Genomic DNA, 16,671 nt, shown 5'->3' on the forward strand with positions numbered 1-16,671 from the left:
TCTCATCTTATATTAATGAGCATTTTTTACTGTCGTCTTTCTGTATCATTATTATTATTATTATATCGATGCACAAAAAATGTTTTCTATTAAATGATTACAGTGTACATTTTCCAAAACAACGCAATGAAACGTAATGGATATAATAAATATTAAATAGTGTTTGAGTATTAATCCTCTATCGGTTCGTATTGATACGAGTAACCTACTGTATATCTTTTTATTTTGAAATACAAATACTAAATAAACAATAATCTTTATTCTTTTAACAAAAGTTTAGCATTTAGAAAACAAACATGGTACATTGCCGGTCTTCAGTTCGAATGATCTTGAACCAGAACGTTTCGAAAAACTTTGAATATGCGTAATCTTATTGCATATAGAATGAGTGCTCTTTTTATATACATATATGTATATATAGCACGCACACACACACACACACACACACACACACACACACACACACACACACACACACACACACACACACACACACACACACACACACACACATTCTTATATATATATATATATCTGTAAATTGTTTTCTTTTATTTCAATTAATTCTCGTTTATATATTAAAAATGTTAAATTTTAAGTGATAATTTTAAGTTAAAATGTTGAGAAACATCGGTATCATATTTACATTTACCGTTATAATAAAAATATTTCTTATAAAATTATTTTTAAATTTTATAACACTATTTTAGTAGTAAAATACATTATTTAACATGTAAATGCAACATTAATGAACTAATTTATATTTATTCATGTGCATTAAGAAATGTCATTTTCAAGTTACTAAATAACTAAATTTTTTAAACCAACACTTTTACCTGCCAACACTTTTTTGTAGTTAAAAATGACAACTTTAAGATATAAAAATATTTTTAAAATAATTTTTATCTCAAAGTTATAATTTTTAAATAAAAACGTGCATTTTTCTAATCTTATCGGCTGCAATTGATTATAACGTTTATGTGCTTTTTTTATTATTTTTAACAACTATACAAATACTTTTTAGAGATATCAAAGTACAAATCGCTGAAAATTTTTATATACATGTAAAAATAAAATAATAAATTCTTACGCGAATGATTTAGTGTACGTAGAAAATATTTAAAAATAACGTGTAACAGAGGGTTAAAAAGGGATAGATATGCTTTGAAAATAAAACTACAATGACTAGGTATACTCGCTAGTATATTCATAATGTTTAAAGTGTCTGCTATGTATATTAGCGCGATCAACTTCATCCACCGTATTTCACCATGTATCTCGAAATGTTCACGTATCGTCATGAATCGTTAATCTTTTTCACATAACGTATTATTCTGAAAATATGTATAAAATATTCTTCTGTGCAAACTTCTGTGCAAAAACTTTATTGAAAGAGAAACATAAGCGATACAACTTGAAAATTGACATTGATAAAATTTGGATTGGCAAAGTTAAATTTAACTTTTTTTCGTGTTTTTTATGTACTTTTATTTTGTCTAAAACAATTAATGTTCGACTTTTAAGATAAATTTAACAATTTATAACAAAATTTAATAATACTTATGTACACGCAATAAATTTTTCTTCGTAAATATATAAACAAAAAAGAAATAATTTTTCTAAAATTTGTTACCATTTTTAAAATCTAACATAACTCTTTGTTGACGATTATATATCAGTATAAATTTTTTCGGCTTCTTTGGATAAGTTTAATAAATAGTATTATAAATCTAAGTATTTCAATGTTAATAAGTATCACGTGGCCGTAATGTATTAAATCGTAGAGAAACGAACTTCAAAGGACGGAAGACAGTGACGATAATAATAAAACGATTAAGTAAGAATTATACCGTGTATGAGACGCTACGGAAGTGTATCATTTATGTATTACAAACCGATCGTACATCCTTTTGCTGTGAAAAATACGCGAGTATCGCGACTGTTCTCCATTAGCGCATTATCGCCGGTTAACGAGCGTTAATTGTCCTTTAATCCAACATATCCCGTTTACACGTGGACTTTCAGGGTCGGGGTCTTTCCTGATCGCCAGCATTCGATCAATTTTGACTGATGTACGTAATCAGAATATTCGAAGCACAGGTCGGCGACAGTGTTGTTGTTGGTATTTGCTGTGATTTAGTGCGGATGTGCCGGATGTCAGTGTGAAATGAGAACAAACGCGAGAAGCGTGATCAAGAAGGGGTCACGGTCGGAAACGTTTTCGGATTCTTTCTTACTCTAAACGCGCACGTACACAATAGACAGGGGAAAAAGCGTGGCTCAGACTGCCTTCTCTAAGCAGTACACTCTCCTCAGGAGAACACGGAACGTGTTTCGCGGTATTAGAAGGCCAACTGCTACCATCGCGTGGCACGAAAGCTCTGCACCCGTCGCGCTTGCGCGCGGCATCGAGCCGCGTCGAGCCGCATCATCCCCCCGCGCAAACGTACGCACTTTCGCCCTTATCATCTTTTACTCGGAGAGCACCCTGTTTCTTGCACGTGCGTCACGAATATACACGAACGTGACGTAGATCTTTCCCTACGTATGACGTCACTTGACACCGATTTTTCTAGCTTTTAATTACTCTTTAGCTATTCAAATATATTATTGTCTCACAACTGCTCTAACAGATTGGATATACACGATTACTATCTTATATTCTTTGACACATTCTACGGAACATTGCTTTGACTATTTTTGTATATTCGGCTACGAGATAAGTAAGATTGTAATTTTACGAGAGAAAATTATACAATGTCGACATTAATTTTTTTATATCCGTATTTAAGTAATTATAATAATTTTCTTAGTATTTTAAATAATTGCATCAGTTACGTGTCATATTTTTTATCAAGATCGTTATTGATTATTAATAATGTAATGAAATTTAGAGTATTATCAGTTTATGCAATAATAGTTATTGAACTTAATAGATTGGATTGTGTAGTAAAAGAATACGCGGATTTGTAAATTGTTGCGCTAAGGTCTTAGTGTATATATTAAGCCCAGTTATATTAACAAACGATTGAAGTGCATACAGAACATTTACAATGTACAAAATCTATATAAAAACGGTACACACACAGTACTGTATATTTGCATAATAATTAAAATAAAATTGACACCCTTTGTGAATTTACAACGACAATTTTGGAATAAACAGATTTTATATACAAAAATTTGATAGTTTTATTTTAGATCCAGACATATATTTTAGATTATTGGTAATGTATGTAAAACAGAAAATGTAGGCAAAAAATATTTGAAGTTTTTGGATTAAGTTTTGGATTTACTACGCAAGTTTTTTTTTTTTTCGTTATCTGTGATTTTCGGAACAACATCCTCTTACGGTATCTTTTATCTGCGTGCAATTTGCACCTGTCGAATTTCTTTCGCTCTTCTCATTTTTAGTTTGCTTACAACAACCAGACATACAGCAACCACCGGCTGCTTCTCTCGCTCTAATAGAAACATAGCGATAACACGTAAATTAATTATTAATTAAAAATAAATGTGATAATAATAATAATTATAATATAAAATACAAAACAAAATGTCAAAATAAATATCTAATGAGTATTTTTAATTTAAACGCAATTTTATAACGATAAATTGAATTATGTGATGAAAAAACGAATCTAGATTCATTCAAAATAGCCTATATGGCCGCCTATTTAACCTTGTTATCATGTAGAGCCATTGCGTTGGTAGATTATTTTCCTGTTGAGCAGCAACTTTTTTTATCTGTAGTGGTATCGCTACAACATCCGCCACGTTCCTTAGTGCCTGAGCAACATTTAGCACCACAACATCCTCCGTGTACCTGTTTTTCTCTATACATTTAGTCGAATTATATAATCATTTGAATTAAAATCAAAATTTCTGAGAACGTTGCAATCATCATAATATAGTTTTGTGCTATCATTATTATGCAGTCAGGCGACCATATAGGTTTAAATAATTTGCCTTATTTTAAACTCATTATAATTTTTATTTACTTTTTACTACAACATCCAGCAGAATCCTTTTCTTTACTGGCCACACCATTTTTTTTCTCGCCACTGCTTAAACATATTGTATGATATATATGTATATATATATATATATATATATATATATATATATATATATATGATACATTTATTATACATATATATATGTATTTATAAATTTATAAATATGTTTATAAACTTACTTGCATCGACAGGTCACTTGTCCAGCATATCCTTTTTGACTAGTAATTTTGCTATAAATGATGATATCAACATTTTGCATATATGTAAATATATGTGTGTATGTATATATATATATATATATATATATATATATATATATTTACACACACACACACACATTCTTATATATATATCTGTAAATTGTTTTCTTTTATTTCAATTAATTCTCGTTTATATATTAAAAATGTTAAATTTTAGGTGATAATTTTAAGTTAAAATGTTGAGAAACATTGGTATCATATTTACATTTACCGTTATAATAAATATTCCTTATAAAATTATTTTTAAATTTTATAACACTATTTTAGTAGTAAAATACATTATTTAACATGTAAATGCAACATGTAATTAAGGGCTACTAGCTATAGATAATACTCAATACAATAATGTTTGCTGTTAATGCAAGTACAATGTTGATACTGCAATAATTATATTATATTATTGTATTGAGTATATCTGTAGTTGGCAGCCCGCAAGTACACATTTTACATATATTATATTTTTTCCGTGTATATATATATATATATATATATATATATATACGGAAATATATATACACACGTATATTTATATATTAAATATATTATATCAAAAAGTGAGTTTATAACATGATTAATAAATGGAAGCTTTAAATAAATTTATGACGTATAGAAATAAAGATCACTTACGCACAATGATCACACATGATAAGATTTTATAGTTTTACGATGTGCGAACTTTAATCCTTTATTCTGAAATTTCTAAAATTTTGATCAAACATTACAATGTTGAAAAATTATATAAATTATAAACAAATATTACGCGTTACCATGGCCTCATTCATCTTTTTCTCTATCTGCTACCGGCATTTTTTTTAAAGAATATTATACAAACTCAAAGTGTCATTTTCATAAAATTAGTTTTATATATAATACGATGTCTCATATATATATATATATATAATTTTATTTAAATATCAAATACTTATATACTTTGCATTGTATTATTATTAATACTTTTAAGAAATTAAAACCGATTGACAATAATATAATAACTACACACACACACACGCGCGCGCGCGCGTGTGTGTGTGTAGTTATTATATATTATTGTCAATCGGTTTTAATTTCTTAAAAGTATTAATAATAATACAATGCAAAGTATATAAGTATTTGATATTTAAATAAAATTATATTTAAAAATGTGTGTATTATTTAACAATTTAATACAAGGTAATAATAAAATAAATATAACAAAATATAAAATTAAATTAATTTTTAATATTTTTTACGTACACATATGTAATATGTATGTATATTTATATTAATTGTTATATATTTTCTTATAGAAGTATAGATTTTCTTTTAAAAGTTTGCAAACTATAATGTACTTCCATATTAAAGAATACTTAAAGAATACTTGACACTTGACATTAGTGGTGTCAGTAAAAGTGTTTCTGGATACCAACTACTCCAAACTAACATTTATATTTTTTATGATTCAATATTTTACATATATCTGAATTCAAATTATTTTTAAGTAAATGATACAATTTTTAAAATCTGCAACAGAATTGATATCCAAGTTGTTTTATAATAGTATTTATAATAATATAATAATAAATTTATAATATTTATTATAATACGTACTTCAGGTTGCGCTTTAATGTAACAAGTAGCTATTCGAAAAGCTCTATCGCAAACATTTTCCGCTTCTAAAAATTAAAATTTTTATTAATTATTTATTTATTATTGGCAGTCAATTTCTATATTTTGAAGTATTTAATGTATTCATTGTATCCTATATACATACAATATTTTATATAAAAAAAAATAAATATAAAATGTACATTTTATAAATTGTAATAATTATAAATTGACTTTTTTATGCAAGAAAATAACTGAATAATGAAAAAACTTACGAATTAATTTACATTGATTAAGAATTTTTTTCGATAATTGTTGCATACTGTGCGGAAGATAACGCAAGACCTTTTCAACATCTATATTATTGTTCTCATTAAGAATACCATATTGTATCATAAAACATCTTAAGTAACATTTTAATTTCATATCATTCTCTTTAATGTTATCAGCCTTTAGTTGCTTTAATGATGCTGTTAATGGTTCAAAAATGCCAATTAAAAAAGCAAATACATTTTCTTCGATATGTAAGCAATATAAAATATTACCCCAAGAAACGTTTGTTTGCTGGCGACAATATCGTTTAATATTTGCTTGTGCTCCAACATACATAAAAAATAAAACAAGTTTTATAGAGTAAAACTTATACAAGTTGAAACAAAATTATAAGAATTATTTTATTATTGCACACTTAAAATGTACAGTATATCTTAAGTATGTATACTATATAGATATAAAATTTTAAATGCTACATTCCAAAATGCAGTTTAATTTACATAATAAGTATATAGTTTTCATTTTTGTAATATTAGAGAAAAATTTTATTTTACTAAATAGTAATAGAAAATTAAACATTTAAGAATGTTACTTACTAGCAGAAGCGATAAAATAACGAGTAATATATTTGCAATTTTCATATTTTTCACAATGCTCGTTACCACAGGCTTTTGCAAGAAACCAGTTAGACGGTGCTATAGTTAATGAGAGCACAATCGTAGAACGTAATTAACGTATATATTTTGTTGATATTTGATCTTTGATAACAGCACATAATTCAAGTACAATCGTATTATAAATGTCATATATGAAATTGAATGAATACATAAATGCCCTATCAATCACGTTGTATACAATGTAACACATAAATTCGTATCAATGATTTTGTAGGTTATAAAAATGAGTTATAAAACATTTTGAAAAATCTTGACAGATTTAAATCTTTCTTTAGTAATTATTCAAATAAAACGTTTTTTAATGTAAAGTATATATTTAGATTAGAGTAAACTTTTTTTTTAATTTTATTTATATCGTACATTTTTCTATATTTTTTATTGAATTATATGAACATCTTTAATAAATAGAGGAAAATCATCAACACTAATAAACCTCCTAAAGCAGCATTCTCTTATTTCTTGGAAACTAAACATGTTGAAATAATCAATGTTTTTTTTAAATAGATTAGACTTCTAGGATATAGCTAACCCACATAGAAATGAAACCTTCAATAGACGTCCATTAGACGTCTGCCATGGAAGTTTGAACTTCCAGTGGACGTCCATTAGACGTCCAATATAGAGCCATTAGAAATCCACAGTTCCGCGTTGCATACGTCTATTAGTCGTCAAAGAGGTCTATTAGATGTGTGGATTATTAATAAAGGCTTCATGGAACCTCGATGGATGATTGACGGATGTTTTGTGGATTATTAGTAGAGGCTTCATGGAGCCTCGATAGATGATTGACGAAATAAAAATTTGAAATCAAAATTTTATTTTAAAAAAATTATTTTTATCAACAGTACATACTAAATTTAGGACAAATTTTTATTAATTAATTAAATTTAAATTATATTATTTTGTTTTATTCTTACTTGCCTCTGGTAGGTTTTGAACCCGGGACCTTAGGATGACGAACCTTGTACTCTATCTGCTACGCCAATTTGACTCATCGATATGGGTACTTGTTATTGTCTACATATATCTATATGTTATAAACTGACGCAATTATATTATTTTTTATAAAAGCAATTAAATTTTTCAAAACATTAAAAGTAAATAGCATTTATTCATTTACTTATTAATTTCATTGTTAAATTTATATTTTTCCATAACCTTTATAATTTGATGGAAATTGCGATCTATTTAGCATTAATACTTTGAAGCGTTTAAATGGTTAATTAGATGGTTAACTATACAGATCATATATTCTAAGAAAAATTGAATAGTACATTTATTATCCTGTTTTTATTCAGTACATGAGAATTTAAATTTTGTGCATTTCTTTGTGCGCAGTAATTGTAGACAAACCGTTATTTTTGAAAACATTATCTTTATGATAATTTTTTTAAATATTCAAATGGGTCTCTCATTCAGGATGTTATAGTGTTGTTTGATTTCTGAGTCGACTACGACGCGCATGAACGGCTCAAAAATCGGACAGCATTATAATATCTTTTATGAGATATTAAGCTAATATTATCTTCTTGAAAATGTTATCCTTATGATATCATTTAGCTGATGTCATAAGGATAACATTTTCAAGAAACTTAAATGAAACTCTTCGATGAGATATCTCAAAGACCTCTCTTAGTAGACGTCTCTGATAAATGTTACCATTTTGACATCATTTCCAAGATATCTAAATGTTTTGTTAAAAAAGTTCTCTTAAAGTTTTCATTCTGACAAGCGTGTTGTTTGGGTAACTTCCACCATGGAAGTAAATGTTCCATAGAACTATGGAAGTTTAGTGAATCTTTAATGGACGTCTATCTGACTTCTACCATGGAAGTAAATGTTCCATACAGCTATGGAAGTTTAATTGATTCCTAATGGACGTCTATCTAACTTCCATCATGGAAGTAAATGTTCCATAGAGCTATGGAAGTTTAGCGGATCCCTAATAAACGTCTATCTAACTTCCACCATGGAAGAAAACATTCAATGGAGTTATGGATGTTTAATGGATCCCTAATGGATGTCTATCTAACTTCCACCATGGAGGTAAACCTCCAATGGAGCCATGGAAGTTTACTGGATCTCTAATGGACGTCTATCTAACTTCCGCCATGGAGGTAAATCTCCAATGGAGCTAAGGAAGTTTACTAGACCTCTAATAGACGTCCATCTGACTTCCACCATAGACATAGACGTCCCATGAATCTATGGAGGTTTAATGGATGTCCATTAGACATCCACTGGATGCAAATTTCTATAAGGGAACTAATACAAGAAGTTTTTCAAATTTATTCATAATTATTTATTCGTATGTAAACCGCGTTGTATTTAAAACATGCTTCTAACTGGCTGACATGATATCTCAGGAATCAGTGGACCGATTTTGACGAAATTTTACCAAATTGTTGCCAACACATTTTATTTTTGTATGAACTATAATCAAGTCGATAATTGCATAAATATTATTTTTCTTTTTTATAAAAAGAGGCTTTTTACAGCGATAAATTGACTCATTTTTTAAACAGTCGCCATTTTATCATTTTATTATATTTTTATATATTTTTTATTATATTATATTTTATTATATTTTTCAATTTTTTTAGTTTAGAAGATAACCCTATATCAAGAATTTATTCACGTTTTTGTTTCAATGTGACAGGATTTATGATGTCAGCCATGGAGATTACACGAGTTGAGAAAGTGCTGGACCGACGCGCGAAGCAACATTCAAATATTTTTACATAAAAAATTCTGAAATAGTTTTCAAATATTATTTAATTAACGATAATAAAAAATTTTTATTTTAATACGTTATATAGTTTTCTCACAAAAATGGGGGAAACTATATAACGTATCAAAGAAATCCTTATTTTTTCAGTCGTTATTAGGAAAGTGGTTACTAGGAAAGCCTTTAAGGAGTGACATCAGTGTAGAAGCTTTCAGGGGTCATTTTTGGGAATTTTTTTGAAGAACAAAGAACATTAAACAAAAATAATACGATAAACAGGTCAATACCCAAATAGCACTGGATGTTCCAAGGACGTCCATTTTAAGTCCAATTCAGGTCCACATGTCTATGGACATAAAATGGACATTTATAAGATGTCCATTATTTGAATTAAAATGTTCTATTCAGAACGTCTTATGCTGGATATCTGATTTATGTCCGCACTTGCATCTTACTTTTATATAATTTATCTTAATTTTTATTATATAATCTAAAAAAATATTGTAAATTATATATATATTATTTACATAGTTCTAATTAACATTAATTTATAAATAATAATAAATTACATTGTTTTTATTTTTCAAAAGGTTTATTTTAATTGTTCTACTTTTAGATATAATATGAAATAATATAAAATAATACTTATTATTTTTTTATTTATTATTAACACTCAATTATTGGTATTTTTTAAAATGTTTGTTATAATACATTATTGTTTCTTTTTCGTTTTTTATCGTTTTGTTTTTTTTTTTCGTTTCTTTTACTTTTTTATTATCGTTTCTTTTTCTTTCTTTTTCTTTTTTTGTTTTTTTTTCCCGTTTCTTTTTCCGACCAAAAGAGGGACATAGCAATTGGTCTGGGTCAAGCGCTGTCTCTGTCTAACCAGTAGCATAATGGGCGCTAGACAAAAAAAGAAATTGATCCGGACCATGTCTCCTCTTTGTCTTTCTGCGGGACACTTTTCAAGAGCTTGTTACAGGAAATGCACAGTCCATGCTTTATGTCGATAATTTTTACAAAATGTGGATTAACCCACTATTGCTGCAAGCCCTTTAATTGAAAAAGGCCCAAAAGAAATAATCAAATCATAATAGGTTCAAAATTTGGTTTATTTCGGACTTTCTATGAATGTCCGAAATTGTGACAAACGTATATCCCATGGACGTCCATTAAAGGACTTTCTATGAACGTACAAAGTTGTGCCAAACGTATATCCTATGGACGTCCATCGAATGTCCGACGGACCTTATTTGGACTCTTAATGGACGTCCAAATGTCCAGAAGCGGATATCCATTGGACATACAATGGATGTCCTTGTGCTATCTGGGTAATATCGAGCCAAGACAAATTATCCTAATACAATATAATTTATTAAATAAAAAATATATGTAATTATAAACGCGACTAAAAATCAACTGTGTTAAAAAATGTTAAACAAATTTTGAAATGTTTTGACTATACATAGTCCTCTTCAGTCGTAACAAATTACAAAATTTATGAACTTAAACATGAGTGAAAAAACGCAAACAAAGATATAATTAAATAGTTAAAAAATTATGACCATTGAACAACCATAAAACAACTCATATTGTCTATAAAAATGTGTCATAACAAATAAAAACGTGAACAAATAAATAATACAATCAATAACAAATGAATAATAAAATTTTTCCGCAACTCGGTTTTCATATTAAAAGGACAGAATAAATAGTCAGAGAGTCTTGTCAAGAAATCTAAAAGATCAAAACCGATGGAATACGTGTAATTTATAACTAACATAAACTGATATACCTATTGTAAAAAAACAATAAACTTTCATATGTTGATACCAGACAATATTAAAACGAGCAACAAATAAGCAGAGTATTCGACAAAGCGTTAAAACAAGTGTAACGTTCGATAGTCAGAGGCAGAATAAGTGAACTTATCGTTAGTCATTTTTGACAAAATGTTAAACAAACAATAATAGGAATTGTCGAGACACTCCGTGTCCTTCTGTAGATTGATGCCATTAACTTGTTGCGTATACGATCACACGCCTCTAACAATATCATATAACGGTAGAACGGTAGAACGTTCAGGATTTGGATCTAGCATGCGCGGACGCGTTCGTTTACGTGCAAGAAGCATTCTGAGTCATCAATCTCAGGCAACGTCACCGGAACGTACAAGAAGGTTCCAAAAAAACAACACAAATGTATTTAAAGGGTCCCCCGGTCCTTATGCTCATTCTCTACGAAGGCGCCGGTCAAGTTATATCGTGACAAAGGGTCGGAACGAAAACGTGAATGACGCGTACGTGCTCAGGTGCATTCCAACGAACAAGTATCCGTACAGTGAAAGAAGGTGGATGAGAGGCCGAGCTCTCAGATCACCGTGTGTTCTCACTAACCGTCGAATATTAACGATAAAGCATCATACGAGGCGAAAGAAGGTGATTCTTAGACCAAGTCTTTTCGGAACCACCACGTGTTCTCGCCACCGTAACGCGACACAATACGTGTTTAGTGCGTAAAATAAAACCAAACGACCGAACTCTTTAATCTAAAAGCGGTCGATATGTCAAAGTCAAGGTCATCGGCGCGGTGTCCCTTAATCTAAATAATTACCCATTTTTTTCTTACCTTTATCATTAAAAGCACTGTCCTGTTTTTTACTTTTAGAAGATGATTGTTTATCCATAAAAAGTCCTGAAGAAGGACAATTGTTCGATAGATAAGTTTTATGCGTGCTAGCTGAGGCAATTGAAGAACTGTTGTCCGATATATGTATACGTTTTACTTTGCATGCTAGTTGAGGCAACTGAAAAAGAGTTGTCCGATATATGTATATAAGTAATTTTACTCTGCATACTAGTTGAGGCAACTGAAGAAGAGTTGTCCGATATATAAGTTTTACTCTGCGTGCTAGCTAAAGCTAAACAAAAAGAGTTATTTGATTATATTATATAGCTTTATGGCTACAACAAGACATATGCTACTGCACTATAAATGCTTCGAAACATTTTTGTCCTTATCAAATGTATATAGAACATATATATATAAAATACAATACATAACAAAGATATATAGAATAATATATTTCAAAACATTCATAGTGCAGTCTTGACAGTACCAGCAGCTGGCACTTCAGGAAGTGGCGGTAAATTCGTTTTTTTAGGTTTAGTTTTGTCTTCTTTTTTCAAGAATTTCTTCTTCACTATTGCTGTTATCACTCAATTGTACTTTAGCATTATCTCTCCTCCGTTTCTTTTTCTTATCTGTATTATATGGCGACTCAATATCGCTCTGATATTCCGCTATCTTTAATTTAACTTTGGCCTTTGAAAATGAATCTGAAAATAGAAAGAAAGGAGAGATTAAGAATAGAAAGAAAAAAAGGAGAAAATAAAGAAAAATAAAAAAATTTGAAAATACAAAAGCAAAAGTTAATGATTAATCTAAACCTGTTTTATATAGAATTGTTTTTATTGGTTCTAATGTCCAATCATCTTTTATAGAACTCCTTGTATAAACGATAGTGTCAAAATCTTTATCTGCTTTTACTTTCGGCCAATATGCTAGCATTTCATTTTCAATAACCTACTTATCTGGAATGATCTGGATTCCATCATAAAATTCGATTACATAAAATAATCCTTTGTCCATCGTTAATAAATTTTCTGTCAATATAATAAACTGGAAAAAAATGAATATATAAATTAATATTTTTTAACAAATTTACAAGAAAAAAACATATATACAATACTACAAAAGTAAATATATGTGAATCAATATTTTTCAACAAACGCAAAACATATACTGTATATAACATACCACAAAAGTTGAATATTTTTTCCATATTTTATTGTTTCTTGAAGTTTTTATTTATTAGAATGTAATAGAGATATAGCGACATTTTTGTTTTTCTTCCACGGTACTCTAAAACATTTATTTCTAATAGTATCCTTAAAAAGCCATTGCCTGAGATCAGAAAGTTTGGATACAAGATAAATCCCAACAAGTTGTGATTTGCAAGGGAGAGTATACAAATCTTCAATGACAGTAAAATATTGTCCTATTATGACTAAAGAATTAGTTCTTCTATTAAAAGCAATATTTGTAAGTATAACTATAGTTCCGCCATGAGTCAAAAAACAATTGTCTCTTTTATTGTCAGCTGTTAAGATAAAATCAAATCCTACAATTCTGCTGTATTGTGGGTCGCTACAATTGAGTAAAAGAGGACCGTTTTCATGAAGGGACTTTTGCAAAGTGGTAAACTCATTTTGTCTAACATATTTTTTGCTGATATCTATATTGTACATTTCCGTATATCGGCGATGTAATTGAGATAATATTTGTTGAGGTTTACGTATTAAACTTGTAATTTTTTGAAGAATATTTTCAAAACGAAAAACTGAGAAAGAATCAAGTGGTCCATGTTTACGAACATCATTCGCTAAATGTAAAAGAGCATAAACATTAAAAGACACATTTTCTTCGCCGTATAATATAGTAAATGTTTCATTAAAATTTTTTAACAATTTATCAGCATAAATAATTATTTCTTCGCTGGTATTTTCCATGCACCAAATTCTTAAAGCTACATGTAAAACTAAAAAATTTAAATAGATATCATTATCTAAGAGTCCTTGTAAAACTATAGATCCTGTATATAAAAGCAATTGTCTAAATTCGGTTGCTTTGTAATATTTTAAGTAATTATTGTAATCTTTCAATGACCTTGGTTTACGAAAAAATTCTAAACTTGCAGACATATTCATTGAATTTTCTAATCTATTTAAGATTCTTCTTTTAGTTTCGCGACTAACAAGGAAACCTTGCGAACCCGTAAATTCTGATTTTAATGAAACTTGGCATAAATGTAGAGGGGGTGAATACATGAATTTAGAAATTTTTAGTTGGTGCTCAAAAACGGTTTAAAGGTGTAAAACCACCCTTCAAAGTTGAGATATTTTTGCGGTTTTTTGATACATCTCGTAAACTAAACAAAATATAAAAAAATGTTTCATACAAAAGTTTTACAGCATAAATACCTCCATTTAACTACTCTATTTATAAAAAAACAATAAATTAAAAAAAAATTTTTTTTTAATAAATAGCATAGTTAAATAAAGGTATTTATACTGTAAAACTTTCGTATGAAACATTTTTTAATATTTTGTTTAATTTACGAGATATATCGAAAAACCGCAAAAATCGTCTCAACTTTGAAGAGTGGTTTCACCCCTTCAAACTGTTTTTAAGCACCAACTAAAAATTTCTAAATTCATGTATTCACCCCCTCTACATTTTTGCCAAGTTTCATTAAAATCTGAATTTTCGAGTTCGCGAGGTTTCCTTGTAAATTTATAATAATTATTTCCAGTTGTTCATAAAGTGAATAATTTTTTAGTAACTCCTAAACAAACTACATGCATATAATCTAGAACTACATCGGAACTTAATCAAGATGTAAAATAAATTGTAAAATATTATTACTATTTTGAAAGTCAATATTAACAGTTTTCAAATTAGCATTTGTGCCAAAAAAACATACCCTGTTTTTTACATATTTTTCATAAATAAAACACTTTAAGCAACTATCATAGCCAGTATGGCCTTTAGTAGAAAGCAAAAAAGATTTTGCAGGAGCATCTGCACTTATACACTGTAGTATCACAGGCAGAAGTTTACCATTTATTTCTAAACCGTTATTAATAAGATAAATAATTCCGTTAACAAATTCTTCTAAATATAAATTTATATTATTTAGTTTTTTATTCCTACAATAAGCTCCTACCATAATTTCATCTTGTACTTCTGCAACACTTATTAAAATTGGCCAGAATTGTTGGCCTGAAGATTTGAATAACGGTAAGCGATCAATATTTAAAATTAAATTAACGCTTTCAATATTGTGTTTCGATAATACTCGAACTAATTCATTTATAAGTCCTTTATGATAATATTCCCCAGGAGGTACAATTTTAAGTTGAGTAGATTTAGGTGTTCCTAAGATGGTCCGGATATCTGAAGGAAATATAGTTCTAAAACACTTATGTTTCTTTAAGATTTTCAGTAACACATTAGCATGCGTCATAGATATATTTAAAGTTTTACACCATGTAGCCAAATGCAATGGAGTAAAATCATTGTCCACTTCATTATCAATTTCATCACAATTGTTGGTGTCATTAATCCTACAAATATTATTTATTATATTACTGTTATCACTGTTACGGGCCGAATTTCTCCATCTGATCTCGTAACCGATATATGTAAACCGCGATTAAGCATTCGGCGAAATATAAAATGTAGTAAGGAAAAGATCATGCAACGCCAAGCGCGACAATGAGAAAAAAAAAGCAACGACCCAATTTAGATCAGAACTCAGACGCAACAGCCTTGCCGAGTAGCAGGAACGCTGATCGGCAAGGATGCATCGTAACCCAGAAAACGGGAATAAAAAAGGAAAATCTAACGCCAAGTCGGGCTCAGCTAATTCAGTCACTTCAATCAGTTAGAGTTGTCTCGCAATACTGTAATCTATCGCGTAGACTTTGTTACGCTGTAAAATAAAAGTGTTTGACATACGAACTTCGTAAGTACCTCATTAACACCCCAATCCCGGGAGCGCAGTACCTAGTGAAACAGAGTGACCGAAAGAGAACAACCGCGACGTTATCTACAATAACCCACCGTCATTTAAAAGACCAGCAGTGCAAGGGCGTGCAATCCGACGCCAGCAAATCCCGGATTTGTCGTAACACCGAGCCAGCGGACGAACATCCGAAAAACGCGGCATGCAAGCAATAGCAACCTTAATGTAAGGCCTAGAACATAAAACAAACGCATTTAGTAAATGTCGGAAGGCGAGTCAGGCCGCGGACCGTCCCGTGAAAACGCTAATTTGTAGCTATATAACAAGCCAACACGCCGCGCGCTTAGACCGAGCCCCCTAAACTCCGTACGCGTATTAGAGCAGGCCGTGCAGGATATTAGAGAAAACGTGCGCCGAAACCTCGCTATGAACTACTTTAGCAAAAGTTCGCCCGAACCAGTGGAGTACTGGACAACCAGGAAAGTTAGCTTATTAACAGGGTCTAGTAGGGTCGACAGAAATTATTTACAACCGACAAACG

General features: G+C 29.5%; 4 protein-coding genes across 29 annotated transcripts in view; all 4 read right to left on the minus strand.

The window, feature by feature from the left end:
* LOC105832565 (dopamine receptor 2) overlaps positions 1-2,382 on the minus strand; it is a 285,344-nt gene extending 282,962 nt beyond the window's left edge. For 15 of the 22 annotated variants that reach the window (XR_004963620.1, XR_004963619.1, XR_004963618.1 and 12 more), the window contains exon 1: positions 1,896-2,379. The gene's annotated coding sequence lies outside the window, so the exon portion shown is untranslated. Of the gene's footprint in view, positions 1-1,895 lie in introns of all 22 variants that reach the window. The other 7 variants (XM_036288106.1, XM_036288100.1, XM_036288109.1 and 4 more) reach the window with 4 other exon arrangements.
* A 589-nt stretch (positions 2,383-2,971) lies between these two features.
* Positions 2,972-4,998, minus strand: LOC118646001. Of its 4 annotated transcripts, none has more exons than XM_036288185.1 (5): positions 4,907-4,998; positions 4,199-4,249; positions 4,002-4,064; positions 3,683-3,836; positions 2,972-3,464 (listed from the first exon to the last, which is right to left on the minus strand). In XM_036288185.1, coding segments are annotated over exons 2-5 (363 nt in total). In that variant the 5' UTR covers positions 4,200-4,249; positions 4,907-4,998; the 3' UTR covers positions 2,972-3,319. The 4 variants fall into 4 exon arrangements, with proteins under 4 accessions (XP_036144078.1, XP_036144081.1, XP_036144091.1 ...); XM_036288188.1 differs by having other exon boundaries at positions 4,002-4,067; XM_036288198.1 differs by lacking the exon at positions 3,683-3,836.
* Positions 4,999-5,538: 540 nt separating this feature from the next.
* Positions 5,539-6,393, minus strand: LOC105840563 (general odorant-binding protein 56h). The gene is made up of 3 exons (XM_028192416.2): positions 6,139-6,393; positions 5,867-5,931; positions 5,539-5,779 (listed from the first exon to the last, which is right to left on the minus strand). The coding sequence occupies exons 1-3, from the start codon at positions 6,287-6,289 to the stop codon at positions 5,753-5,755; spliced, it is 243 nt and encodes an 80-aa protein (XP_028048217.2). The 5' UTR covers positions 6,290-6,393; the 3' UTR covers positions 5,539-5,752.
* A 5,902-nt stretch (positions 6,394-12,295) lies between these two features.
* LOC118648493 lies at positions 12,296-14,425 on the minus strand. Of its 2 annotated transcripts, none has more exons than XM_036294810.1 (2): positions 12,991-14,425; positions 12,296-12,879 (listed from the first exon to the last, which is right to left on the minus strand). In XM_036294810.1, the coding sequence occupies exon 1, from the start codon at positions 14,308-14,310 to the stop codon at positions 13,408-13,410; it is 903 nt and encodes a 300-aa protein (XP_036150703.1). In that variant the 5' UTR covers positions 14,311-14,425; the 3' UTR covers positions 12,296-12,879; positions 12,991-13,407. The 2 variants fall into 2 exon arrangements, with proteins under 2 accessions (XP_036150703.1, XP_036150708.1); XM_036294815.1 differs by having other exon boundaries at positions 12,296-12,461; positions 12,660-14,425.
* Positions 14,426-16,671: the final 2,246 nt, after the last annotated feature.

Source organism: Monomorium pharaonis, chromosome 1 (genome assembly GCF_013373865.1).
Source record: "Monomorium pharaonis isolate MP-MQ-018 chromosome 1, ASM1337386v2, whole genome shotgun sequence".
NCBI classification, from domain to species: domain Eukaryota; kingdom Metazoa; phylum Arthropoda; class Insecta; order Hymenoptera; family Formicidae; genus Monomorium; species Monomorium pharaonis.